General features: G+C 62.5%; 1 protein-coding gene across 3 annotated transcripts in view; it reads right to left on the bottom strand.

Moving 5' to 3' along the window:
* Positions 1-13,464, bottom strand: part of SBNO2 (strawberry notch homolog 2) — a 40,463-nt gene that overhangs the window by 12,889 nt on the left and 14,110 nt on the right. For all 3 annotated transcript variants that reach the window (XM_027085859.1, XM_027085860.1, XM_027085861.1), the window contains exons 4-5: positions 13,049-13,157; positions 1,147-1,308 (exon numbers count right to left, since the gene is read on the bottom strand). In XM_027085859.1, the coding sequence (XP_026941660.1) occupies positions 1,147-1,308; positions 13,049-13,157 (271 nt within the window). The remainder of the gene's footprint in view (positions 1-1,146; positions 1,309-13,048; positions 13,158-13,464) is intronic.

The following is a 13,464-nucleotide window of genomic DNA, read 5'->3' as shown; positions in this document are numbered from 1 at the left end:
TGAGACTGCAGGCCACAGGTGGGGAGGAAGTGCCTCTATGGGCCCCCCGGCCTCCAGGGGGGCTCGCCTTGTGGTCCTCAAGCCCCTCAGCTGGCCACCGGCCTCCTTCCTGTTGCCCGCCCACCCAGATTTGATAGATACATAAGTACTTGGGATACATAAAGTACTAGATAAATAGGTACTAGGAATGCGATGTACAACACGATAAATAGAATTTACACTGCTGTATGTTATATGTGAAAGTTCTTAAAGTAAACCCTAGGGGTTCTCGGCACAAAGAAAAAATACGGTTTTTACTTCTTTAATTTTTTTTTTTTTTTTTTTTTTTTTGGGGCACACTGTGTGGCTTGTGGGATCTTAGTTCCCTGACCAGGGACTGAATTCATGCCCTCAGCAGCGAAAGTGCCGAGTCCTAACCACTGGACCGCCAGGGAATTCCCTCTATTTCTTTAATTCTGTAACTATATGAGACTATGGATGTTCACTGACTTGTCATCATTTCATGATGTATGCAAGTCAAATCACCATTCTGTATGTACACTTTAAACTTACTGCTGTCTGTCAATCACATCTCAATAAAACTGAAAGGAAAAAAAACACAAAGTTTTTTTGAAATGAAAATAAAATGGAAATGAGGCACAGGGAGGTCTGAAACCTACTCTCAATTCCCTCTCCCTTTTTTTTTTTTTTGAATTAACGAAAACAAACAAACAGCTGCAGACGCAGGTTCCTGGAAGGCTGACTCAGGTTCCCGCAGGCAGGGCTGGCCGAGCAGCAGTGGGCGTGGCGTTTCAGCTGCCCGCCTGGGCCTCAGGTTCCCGGGAGGCTGGGAACCGGTAGGAGGGCCCTGGCGAGGCGAGGACGGGCCTGGGTCGCCTGCTGCACCTACTCTGGGCACTTCGTATCCCCCTGCCAGCCCCAGACTGGGCCCAGACGCTTCCCGAGGGCCCGGGGGTTTCATGGGCACTGAACCCGTCAGGGCATCTAGGCATATGCCCACCAGTGTCCACTAGTGTATGCCGGGCTCCCCGGAGCCCCTCTTCCCCCTGGGGAGCCCCTGCATTTTCTGGCCTACATGGGAGACATGAGCACCCTCGAGCCACACCCTCCTCCGTGTCTGTTCGGCCGAGGATGGGGCACACTGACCTTGTCGTGGGTGGAGGGGCCAGTGCTCACGTCCCAGATGGTGGGCACCTGGCTGAGGCTGTCGGCGGGCAGGAAGTCAGGTGTGTCTGCGATGTCTGAGAGGGAGTCCACGGACGAGGAGAAGATGGAGGCATTGGAGAGGTCATCGAGGTACGAGGAGTCCTGCAAGACAGGCCGGGTGAGGGCAGCTGTGAGGCCCAGCCACACGGTGGATGCTGCTCTGCCACAGAAAGGGGTGACGCACTGACACTCGCTACAGCGTGGATGGACCCTGAGAACACGATGCCCAGTGAGAGAAGCCAGACACAGAAGGACACACGGTGTGTGATTCCACTGATGGGAAACGTCCAGAACAGGCAGATCCAAAGGGACAGAGAGGGGGTTCCTGGTTGTCAGGGACTGGGGAGAGTGTGGGGTGACTGCTGATGGGGACGGGGCTTCTCTTTGGGGCCATGAGAATGTTCTGGAACTAAACAGAGGTGATGGTTGCCCGACTCTGTGAATGCACTGGAAACACTGAATTATGCAATTCAAATGGGTCAGTTTTACAATATGTGAACTGTATCAATAAAGCTGTTTGAAAAGGAAAAAGGCAAGTGGAGGTGAGAGAAACCAGACCCCACAGGCGCTGCGCTGGACTCTACTCAGAGGACACCGGGAGAAGGCGACGGACACCCCGTGCCTGCCCTGGCCCATCCCCATGGAGGAGGTGACACCGGTGTAGGGATGCCAGGACGCACGGACCGCCACAGCTTCAGGAGACATCTGCTGCTGTGGAGGCTGCAGTTTCTAAACCTAAATTTAAAGGGAATCGGGGGACTTCCCTGGTGGTCCAGTGGTAAACAATCCGCCTTCCAATGCAGGGGACGGGGATTCGATCCCTGGGTGGGGAACTGAGCCTGCACGCCACAACTACTGAGCTTGTGCGCCTTAACTAGAGAGCCCGCATGCCGCAAGCTACAGAGCCCACGCGCCCTGGAGCCCGCACACCACAACTAGAGAGAGAAAACCAGCACATCACAACTAGAGAGAAGCCTGCGTGCCGCAACGAAGACCCAACGCAGCCAAAATAAATAAATAAAAATAAACAAAGGGAATCAGGTGCAGCGCAGGGGGGTCCCGTACCGGCCCCCCTCCCTCCCAGCCCTGGTCACAGGCATGGAGCTCCTGAGTGTGCCTGGCCTGTGCTGGACGTGGGGACATGCAGAGACAGCCCCTTGGGGCTTCTGGACCAGGGTCCCCTGCGGTGCCCCGCTGGGTCACGGTGCCCACACCGCCTGCCACCTGGGGAGGGCAGTGCAGCACAGCTCCCCGTGCCCAGAGCTGGGGAAGGTGCAGGCCCCCCACCTCCCTCAGCCCCTCCAGGCTCAGATGCGGGGCAGCCCTCAGCCGAGCCCCCCAGGGAGGGAACCCCCCACCCCCGCCTGCCTGCCATGGGTGGAGCCAGGTGGGCTGTGGCCTCAGCGTGCCCATCAACGGGAGCGTTTCCCAAGCAGGGCAGGGGCCAAGGAGGAGGGAGAGCGGCCCTCTGGGAGCCCCCAGCCCCGTGTACTGTTCACACATCTCGGCCCATCAGGGCTGTTGGAAGGCCGCGGCCGGGCGGGCTGGGACAGAGGGTGTGGTGTCCCACTAACCAGTGAGAGAAGGCCAGGAGGGTGGGCAGGGCTGACCAGTGGGGGTCTCGGGGCCCCAGGGGCTCAGATCAGTGGACTCTGGGGAGGAAGGGTGGGCCTGGGCCTAGGGTCCACCCGATGTGACCAGTTCGGGCCCGGAGGCCACAGCTGAGCTGGCTTCTGGGGGTGGAGGGCAGGTCTCTGCAGTCCCAGGTCACCGAGAACAGGCCCCTGATCTCAGCCAGTTCCCAGTCCTGCCCCACGGCCCCTCATGGCCGTGTTTCTGGGGCTCCCCTCCGACTGATCTGCATGGGAATCAGCCCCCCACGCCCTGGGGTGCAGGGACCTCCAGGCAACACTGTCCAGCTTCCCCAGGACCCCGTGCTCAGATGCTGGTGCGTGCACAGCCCCCAACAGGCAGGCTTGAGAGCACTGTGCGAAAAGGACAGTGGGCCTGGCAGGAAGGGGTGGGGCCCGCTCAGCTGGTATAAGGCTGGGGGCCCCCTGTGGACGCCTCCCACTGCCCGGGGTGCCCTGGCTCTGGCGGTTTGCAAGGAGGGCTGGTCCCACGGAAGGGGGGCAGACCCCAACCTCCCCCCACCGCCTGCAGCTGCAGGACCTGGCGACTGGGCAAGTCCAGGCGAGGAGATGGGGGCGTGGCAGACAGTGCCTAGCAGGACCAGCTCAGCAGCCTGGGAAGAAGCAGGAGGGGGATGCCAACCCCAGAGCAGGGAACAGGTGCTCCATGATGCTCCTTGGGGCACGCTGCACCCCCATGCGAGAGCCCGGCGACTCAACAGGCCAGAGCATCCATCTCGGGGGACACTGAGGCGGCGGCAGTGGGTCTGGCTCTGCTGCCCCTGAGGCCTGCTCCCTACCCCACCCCCGGTCAGCTGGGATCAGAGGTGGCACATCCCGAGTCTGGTGGACAATGCCAGGGAAGGGTGGGCTGCAGAAGCTGGCCGCCCGGACCCCATGAAGTGACATGGGGTAGGGACCCCCAGAGACTCCGAAGGCTGGCTGGGGTGGGGTCCGCGTACAGTCGGGGAAAGCTGTCTTTGCTAAAGTCCCTCTGGGACCAGCGTGGCCCTCCCAGCGAGCGCCGCCGAGCCTGGTCAGGGTGACGATGACCCTGGAGCCCTGAGAGGTGGGCCTGCTTCCCAAAGGTGAAACAGTCACTGGGCAGTGGGCAGGGAGCCGGGCAGGACCTCAGGGGCCAGCCCCGAAGATGGCAGAGGCAGGGGCTGAAAGGGGCGCTCGGGGGCCACCCTGTGTGAGGGCTGAGCACGGAGACCCTTCCCAGGAGGACAGCGTGCAGGTGAAGAAGCCCCCCGTGGAGGAGCCAGGAGGTCAGGTCAAGTTCAGCAGCAGAGACCCCTGGGGTGATGGTTGGGAAGGGCACCTCCCCTCTGAGTTCTCCCCCGGGGAACCCATGGCCCCAGTGCAACCATGAGAAAACACCGGACAAACCCAAACTGGGGACGTCCTTCAGGAGTCCCAGGCCGGGCTCCCCACGACTGCCCAGGGCCCCAGCCCACCCCAGGAGAGCGGGCGACACCGGCACAGCCTGGGGGTCCTGGTGCCACAGTGTTACTGGGGCAGAGGCGACGTGGGGAAGCGTGGACTCTGGGGCCCTGAGGACGACGTATGAACACGGGCCCATCAGCTGGAACGAGGGCGGCGCCAAGGGGCTGGTCGTGGGCACACAGGGTCCCTCTGAACTGATTCACAGTCTCTCTGTAAATCTAAAACTGCTCTAAAAAATATAATTTATTAAGAAAGTGGGTGCTCTCTCCCCAGTCTGTGGACACCGTCTCCACCAGATGCCCTGATGGGCAGCTGGCATCGTCTGGGGGCCCCTGGATCCTTGGGGGCAAAGGGAGGTGGGCCTCACTTGGGTCCCCAGGGGGTGGGGGTGGGGCTCCCGAGGTCCCTCCCCCTCCCCACCGTGGAGGGCGGGTGGCTGGATGGAAGTGAGAGTGGACCCCCCTGGTGGGCTGCCTGCCAGTGTTGGGACCTGACTCCCAGCAGCCACAGGAGACCTCCAAGATGACCCAAACCCAGAATCACCTCCCCTGGGTCCCCAGGGCCCAGTTAGGGCAGGGCCGCAGCTCCCAGGCCCTCACCAGAGCCCCCAACCCGGCAGCCTGTGTCCACCCGTCCCCGGGCTCACCTCCCGACCTGCGTCCCCACCTGGAACTCCTCCGGGATCCCAGGCCCCCCTGCCCCCGCTCTTCCCACTGCAGGCCCCAATGCGGGGGAGCTGGCTGGTTACCCCGACAGTTCTGGGGGGCCAGGAGGGCACAGGGTTGCCCACTGTGCTTACTGCCTCTCAGCATGTCGGGGAACCTGGACCAGCGAGGAGCTGCCCATGCAGTGACCCCCCCCCACCTCATCTCTGCCACCGCCCAGCAGGCTGGGACAGGATGGCCCCCAGACTGGACCTGGCTCTGGGTCTGCTCAGCACCCCCTCCCAGCCAGGAAAGTGACCCCAGAAACATTCTTCGGACACAGGTCCTCTCACTGGTCCTGGGCAGGGGCCCTGAGGAGGGACAGCGGGACAGAGAGACGGAGGGATGGGGACCGAGCCTGCCTGTCCAATCAGAGCCCGTCTCAAACCATGCCCCACAGAGCCACTGCCACCATCCCAGGACACGGAGCGCCCACAAGACTCCAGGTGGGACGGCTTCAGCCCCCTGCAGCCCCCTGCCCTCCCTGGCTGTCCCCACATTCCACGTGGCTCTGCTCGGAAAACTCCAGCGGGGTCATCCTCGCTGCCAAAAACAGACAGACGGAGCAGGCTGGGGGAGCCCTCCCCCCTGCCCCCAGCCCGGCTGTTCCGGGCGGTTCCCACGGGCCCTCCCAGCCCGGCCCCCCTCGCAAGGCAGGAGCCCAGGGTTACCTTGCCGAGGGCTGCAAACTGCAGCCAGAAGCGCAGCTGGGACATGGTGGCCGCCGGGTCCCGAGCAGGCGGTGGCAGCAGCTGCCTCATGACCACGGGCGGCTCAGCCTGCCGGCCCCCAGCCCTCAGCCCGCCCGGCCGCATTTGCATGTTGGTTTAGTCACCGCCTGCGCCTACTTCCCCTAAGGCCGGCTGACTTTCAGGAAATGATGCCTGCCTGGTAAGTCAGGACGATTACTGGCAAAGCGCGGAGAATTACTGAACGGGGCGGAATCTACCACAGACGGCTGTCAGCAACGCCCGCGGGCTGCCACTGGCTCGCCCCCTGCCTGCCCCGGGCGCTCTCCTGGCCCCGGCCTCAGTTTCCCCCAGACCACTGTCCCCCCAGAGCATGTGCCCAGCTGGGCCTGGCAGGGACCACGGCTGTCCCTGGGATGCCCACAGCAGTGACTCGAGGTTCAGAGGCCCCTGCATCGCAGGGAGGAAACCTAGGCTGGCTGCCCCTTCCGTGCCCCCCACGCCCTCCTGGGCCTGCCCTCAGCTCCTCAGCCTGGACCTTCACTGTCCCAGAGCCCGCCTCCAGTGCCTCACAGGGCCCGCCCCAGGGCCTTTGCCTGTGCTGTGGCCACACCTGGAGGGCCGTCCCCATGGGGCCCCAGGCCCCGCCCTGCTCTTCCTCCTCCAGCCTTGGCAAGCGGCCTGGCTGTGCCCAAAACGCTGCTCTTCCCTGTTGCGTCAGCCCCTGCAACCCGCAGCCCAGAACAGAGGGCAGGACGCAGACAGGGCCAGTGGCGGGGGGCACAAAGCCCTGAGGCCTGGTGCCCGTCCTGCTTGTTTCTTTCCATCACCCCCATTCCAGGACGGTTCTGTGCGGATCCGCGGCCGAGAGGAGCAAGCGGGCCCATGGGCCTCCCTGCGGTTGCCCAGCACCCCAGAGCTCTGACTGGGGAGGGTCCCTGGGGTCAGGGAGACCTCGGCCCAATGCTGCAAGCCTCACCTGCCTCCAGCCCACAGCCGGCGGAGGAAGTGGGGGGAACATGGCCAGCGGCCACTGCCGCAGGTGAGGAATGTATACAAATGGCAACAAGGGGAGGAAGGACACTCAAACTGTCAGGCAACGGGGAAACGCAACCCGAAACCAGCGGGACACACTTCACACCCACCCGGACGGCTGGACCCACAAAGCCATCAGGGACCAGTGTGGGGAGGAGCTGGAGAAATCAGAGCCCCTACACGGCCGGTGGGGGCGCGAAACGGGGCAGCATCCTCGGAAAACAGTCATAGTCACCCCATGACCCTGATTCCACTGCCAGGTGCCCACCAGAGGCAATGGAGACGCACGTCCACAGCAGCCAAAGGTGGACACAACCTAAGTGTCCACCAGCGGATGACGGATAAATACCACATGGTCCCTCCACACACAGGAGCATCACTCGGCCACGTAAAGGGGTGAAGCCTCGACACCCACTACCACGTGGATGGACCCTGAGAACACGATGCTCAGTGAGAGAAGCCAGACACAGAAGGACGCACAGTGTGTGATTCCACTGATGGGAAACGTCCAGGACAGGCAGATCCACAGACACAGAGAGTGGGTTCCTGGCTGTCAGGGGCTGGGAAGGAGGTGAGGGAGTGACCGCTGATGGGGATGGAGCTTCCTTTTGGGGTGATGGAACGTTCTGGAATTACATAAAGGTGGTGGTTGTAAAACTCTGTGAATACACATTAGAAGGATGAATTTTAAGGTGTGTGATTTTGTCTCAATTTTAAAAAGAATTACTAGGAAACGGGCTTGAAAAGAAAACCCACAAAGGACAAGCACAAACTTTCTGCGATTGGGTTTCAGCAGCAGGAAACTGGTCAGGTCGCCAGCAGTTTCTAAACTCGGACTCTCTGCCCCCTGTATCTCATCACCAGATGGCTGGTCGGCCCTGTCTGGCCAGCGCGTCCGATCCGTGGGGCTGCCCGGCCAACAGGACGCTCGCTGGTCCCTAGGCTGCCCCCGGGCTGGCCACAGAGGGGTGGGCGCGGCCCATGTCGGGACCTCCTTTGGAAATGGGGTCACTGCAGATGTAGTCGGCTAAGATGTGGTCGCACTGGAGCAGGGCGGGCCCTAAGCCGACGGCCGGTGCCCTTACAAGAGGGAGGTCTGGACACAGACAGAGAGGAGAAGACCACGTGGAGACGGAGGAAGAGGTGGGGTGACACAGCCACAAGCCCAGGACGCCTGGGGCCCCAGGAGCTGTGAGAAGCATGATGGACCCTCCCCTGGAGCCTGCGGAGGGAGTGCGCACTCCAGGGCGGGGGACCTTGGCCGTGGCCCCGCGTGACCCAGGGGCTTCCCATGGGAAGCGGCCCCCCCACCGCGCCCTGCCAGCGCCAGAAATCGCCAGGAGCCTGCTGGCGGGGTAGGCCAAGCCTCTGACCCTGTGGAAATCTGTTCGCGGAGCAGAGGATGTCGCCGACCCCTCTCCGTGTGGGGAGCTGCCCAGAGTTTGCAAAGCACTTTTCTGAGCTGTCACCTCATCCTGCTTCCCAGAAGCCTGGGCTGGCAGACAGAAAGTGTCCTTATCGGGCGGACGCGGGGCCCACCTGAGATGCCTGGAGGGACCCTCAGGGCGCACGCCTGCCCTGCCAACTGCGACTGCGTGAGGGGGTCTCAGCCCACCAAAAAGAGCCCTCCCCCTCCCCGGGGCCCGGCTGAGACGTGAGGGTCCAGGGGGCCTTGGGAGGAGGGGTCAGGGCAGCACCTGATCCCGGGGGCTGCAGCGGGGCTCGGCACTGGGGGGCAGTGAAGGAGGGCGGGGCAGCCACCCCTGCAGCCAGGACCCCAGAGAAACCAGGGTGGGGAGAACCCAGGGGAAGGCCTGGAGGGGCAGGGGCAGCAAGAGCTGGAGGCACAAGGCCTCGGGGGGCATTTGGAAGGCTGGGCACCCCCCCAACCCCGACTCCAACAAGGCCCCAAACAGCCCTCCTAGCGAGAGTCAGCCACACCTGGAACACACGCTCACACTGAAGTCGACACGCACGTCCACACCAGCATGATTTACAGCAGCCGAGAGGTGGAAACGACCCAAATGTCCATCGATGGACAAACACATACACACGTGTCCCCCAACACACGGGGACGTCCCTCAGCCACGTAAAGGGGTGAAGCACGGACACTCGCTGCAACGTGGACGGACCCTGAGAACACGACGCTCAGTGAGAGAAGCCAGACACAGAAGCACACACGGCGTGCGATTCCACTGACGGGAAACGTCCAGAACGGGCTGATCCACAGACACAGAGAGGGGACTTGTGGTGTCGGGATGGAGGAGGGGGAAGGGTGACTGCTAAGGGGGATGGGGTTTCTTTTAGGGGATGGAAGGTTCTGGACTTTGGACAAAGGTGATGTCTGCACAACACTGTGAATGCACAAAAGCTGCTGAACCGTATGAAATGCAAGTCACATTCCAATTAAGAAATAAAAGCCACACGTCCACACCCCCCCAACACGTACCATACCCTGCAGTGGGAGACCCCAGGTGGGGCCCCTCAAGGTGTAAGGGGTATAAGGGCCTGAGCAACTCTGTGTCAACCTGAGGGCGGGAAGGACAGTGCACAGTGGGGGGACCCAGAGGAAGCTGCCTCACCAGGGGTCAAGGTCAACCCATCAGCAACGAAACGCATCGACAAGGCCTTGAAGACAACGTGCCGTGTTTGTGGGCCTCCTGCCAGGGACGCAGACCCCCTCCCAGTGTGGGGCACCCTACAGACACCTGGCCGGTTCTTTCGGCGCCTCAGCACACCCATGGGTGTACATGGGTGTGGTCACCAGTGTTGCACCAGGGCTAATTTCTGCCCTGTGACGCTGGTCTCAGCTACGTAAGATGCCACGTGTAATGTGTAGGCAAGAGCGTCAGAGCTGAAATTTTCAGGTAATCCCTGGGGGTGCTTCCCCTCCCACACTTGGAACCCAGGGCCCTGGCTCTGGGGGCTCAATGGGTGCCAGGTCTGATGGCCAGGACTGTCCAGTGAAGCAGAGCTGCCCCAGAGCAGGGACCGGACTGGCTTCCCGCTTTCCCCAGGGCAGAGTCCCTCTGGCTAGAGGGACCCCACACAGAGGCCAGCTCGACCCTCACCAAAGGTCCTGGCCTGGGCTGGCTCGTGTGCAGCCCCCAGGGAACTGCTCCCGGCCCAAAACGGAAGTCGGGGAGAAGCCTTCTCCTGCTAGGCAGCAAGAGTCACACAACCCATCTCCTTTCTCTTTTTGCTTTGGCTGCTAGGAAACTCAGGGCTCAAGTTTAGTAACCAGGAAGTGTGTTAAGGCCTGTGGGCTTCTATTCACTTCCTGCCCCCAGCCCAGGTCTGGATTCCCCATTCCAACTCCTTCTAATGTACAAACAGGAGTGAACGCTTCAACGGTGTGCCATGGGCCTCAAGAAGGCTTCACATGGTGAAGCGGCTTAAAACAACACACGTTTATTACTTTATGGTTCTGGAGATCAGAAGTCTGAGATGGGTTGTCAGAGTCGGTTCCTACCAGAGGCTCCAGGGCAGCAGCGGTTCCCACCTTTTCCAGCTCCTAGAGGCGCCGCATCCCTGGCTCGCGGCCCCTCCTGCATCCTCACAGCCAGCAGCGCAGCATCTCCCGTCTCTCTCTGCCTCTGACCCTCCCGCCTCCCTCTCATAAAGACCTTGTGGACTTCTGTGGTGGCGCAGTGGTTAAGAATCCGCCTGCCAATGCAGGGGACACGGGTTCAAGCCCTGGTCCGGGAAGATCCCACATGCTGCGGAGCAACTAAGCCTGTGCACCACAGCTACTGAGCCTGCACTCTAGAGCCCATGAGCCACAACTACTGAGCCCACATGCCACAACTACTGAAGCCCGCGCACCTCGAGCCCGTGCTCTGCAAAAAGAGAAGCCACCGCAATGAGAAGCCTGCGCACCGCAACGAAGAGTAGCCCCCACTTGCCGCAGCCAGAGAAAGCCTACGCGCAGCAACAAAGACCCAACGCAGCCAAACGTACGTTAATTAATTGAAAAAAATATATATACGTATTTTTAAAAAAAAGACCCTGTGATGACACTGGGCCCCCCAGGGAATCCAGGGTCACCCCCGTCTCAGGGGCCTTAATTTAATCCCACCTGCAAAGTCACCTCTGCCCCGTGAGGCAACAGATCCACAGGTCCCGGGACCAGGACAGGGACGTCTTTGGGGCTGTCCCTGTGCCGGCCCCCGTGCGACGTCACTCAGTCTGAACCAGGAGCAGAGGTGGCTGTGGTGGACCCACCGGGCCAGGGCTGAGCTGGGAAGGGCCTTGAATGCCAGGCTCGCTCTGGACTCCATCCTGGCTTGGCCCACAGGCCCAGGGTCCCGGGGGAGGTGGAGGAGGCTGACCACAGGGCCTCAGACCCTCAGCCTGGCTGAACTGTGGTCTCACATCTGTCTGACCCCATGGTTGGCAGTGAGGTGAGATTGCGTTTGAAGAAGGTTTCGCTGCTCTAAAGGGAGATCTGGGTCCAAGTCGCCCCCAGCAAGGGCAGCTGGAGAGAGGGTGGGCTGCGGCCGCTCTCAGCGAGCATCTGTCAGGTGGATGGGCAACCTCCAACACGGGGCGCGCTTCCCCACCTGCAGCAAGGAGCAGACGCGGCGCCCCGGGGGCTGCTGGGCTCGGAAGCCGCGTGGATCCCTCGCAGAGCTGGGGCAGCAGCGGGAGCGGGCGAGTGGGGGGCGGAGCGAGGCCAGGCGGGTGGCCGCAGGGGCCGGGACACCCCCAAAGGCTTCATCCACCCAGCAGGGACGCCCCAGCAGGGGACCAAGTCTGGACATGGAGCAGTGCCCAGGACACGGTGGACAGGAGGCCCGTCAGCCGCCAGCCCGCAGATGAGCCAGAGACATGGGGCCGTAGTGGGTGGGGAGAAGGTCCTGGGCCGTCGGCCGGGCGCCCTGGATGCTGAACCCACTGGCCCTTCCTCTCCTGGAGGCCAAGGGTCTCCTCACGGGCTGGCGGCGGGCAGAGGAAACCACGTATGCCTCTGTAAAGGCAGGGAGGCTGCGTCCACGGGCCTCCTGTTCCTGCCCCACGGCCCTCGCCCTCACCCTGGGGTACTTGGGGCTCCCAAGGGGCAGGCTCTGCTCCCATCGCCACGAGGCCCAGCCGTGTTGTTTCCTGGGTGGCCACAGAGGGTCACTGACAGGGCAGCTCAGGGCAGACGTCCAGGGTACGGTGTGGCAGGGCTGTGCCCCCCAGGCTCCGGGGTCCCCCACCTCCCCAGCGCCTGAGCTCCACCTCCCCGGCCACGTGCCTGCCCCCGACCCCAGCCCCCGCAGCTGTATCTCCACAGGGACCCCAGAGGGTTTAGGGCCACCCTAACTGGGAGGACCTCAGCTCCGTCTACCTAATCACACCCGCAAACACCTGACTGCCAAGTAGGGTCTTGTCCTGAGGTCTCGGGAGGACCTGGATTTGGGGGGATGCTGTCACCGCAGCACACACCCTTCGGTCCGGTTCTCTGCCCGGCCCTGCTGCTGCCCCAGTGAGTGTGGGCCGGTCTGAACGGCCCTGGCCTTGGTCCAAGTGAGTCCAGCAGGTCTGCACCGGCCCGTGTGTGCCGTGGCCTCCCTCGGCCTGTCACCTGGTGGGGCCCATGAGCCCCCACTTTACAGAAGGAAACTGAGGCTCAGGGGAGCTGAGCACCTGACACCCCACTCCCTGGCAGGCCCACATGGATGCTTCCCTAACTGAGCGCCGAGGCAGCCCAGACCCAGAGGCCAGCACGGAAGCTGCCAACGGTTTCAGCTTCCCAAGGGAAACTCGGCGCCACCTGGCCCCTGTTGGGGTCACCCCACGACACTGCTGGGCTCCTTCCCGCAAACCCCCTCTGAGGCTCTCAGGTTCGACAGCTGCCGTGCGGGACAGAGGTGTGGGACCCACTTGTGAACCCCGCGGACAAGGCTACAAGGCGGGGTCCGCCTGACTCCCTGGGGGCTGAGCTGCCTGGCATCCCCCAAAAGATCGAGGTCAGACGTCCTCCCTTCCTCCAACTCGAGGGGCTCACGTTCGTCAAGCGGCTACCGTTTCGGGGACATAAATGCTCACTATGCTGTTTCGACCTGATGGGGCGTCACTCCGGCCTGGGGGGGCGCCGGGAACGTGGACCCCGCCAAGGCGCTAGGGCACCCAGATGGAGCAAGTGGGCGAGGAAATCGGACGCTCGAGATGTGGCCCCATAACCCGCAGACGAGCAGAAGCGCAGCTGGGCCCCCAGCCTCGGTTTCGTGACCTCCGACCCGGCACCCCCGTCTGCTGCGGGGAAGTCACACCAGCCCGTCCCCCAAACAAGCCCAGTCCCCCAGCACTGACACCCCACGTGGGGCACAGCCCAGCCGAGGTCTCCTACCTGAGGAAAGTCGCTGTTCTTTGGCGGGAAGCTGGGGGTGGCGGCTGCAGGACCATAGCTGGTGTCCACGCAGGGCTGGCCCACAATGAAGGAGGAGTTCATGAACTGGCTGGAGGCGGAGAAGGAAGCTGAGCCAGCAGGCGTGATGGGGGTGCTGCCTGCCCACCACAGGTGCAGGACAGGCCAGCAGAAACAACTCCGGCGCCTCAGAAACTCCGCTCAGGAGGGGCCCACGCACCCATGTCTCGGGACATGGCGCCCCAGAAGAACCTCAAGGCTCTGGCTACATGTGCTTCCGTGCCCTTTGCATGGGCCATTCCTTGGCCTGGTACCAGGCGTGCTCTCTTGGCAAACTCCTACTTACCCTTCAAAACCCAGCTTGCTGATGCCCTCCATGGGGAAACTGTCCTCCCAGC

Source organism: Aethalodelphis obliquidens, unplaced genomic scaffold (assembly GCF_003676395.1).
Source record: "Aethalodelphis obliquidens isolate GAN/ISIS:26980383/991018 unplaced genomic scaffold, ASM367639v1 scaffold53, whole genome shotgun sequence".
Lineage (NCBI taxonomy): Eukaryota > Metazoa > Chordata > Mammalia > Artiodactyla > Delphinidae > Aethalodelphis > Aethalodelphis obliquidens.
Note: the sequence above shows the minus strand (reverse complement) of the source record. Positions and strands in the feature narration are given on the sequence as shown.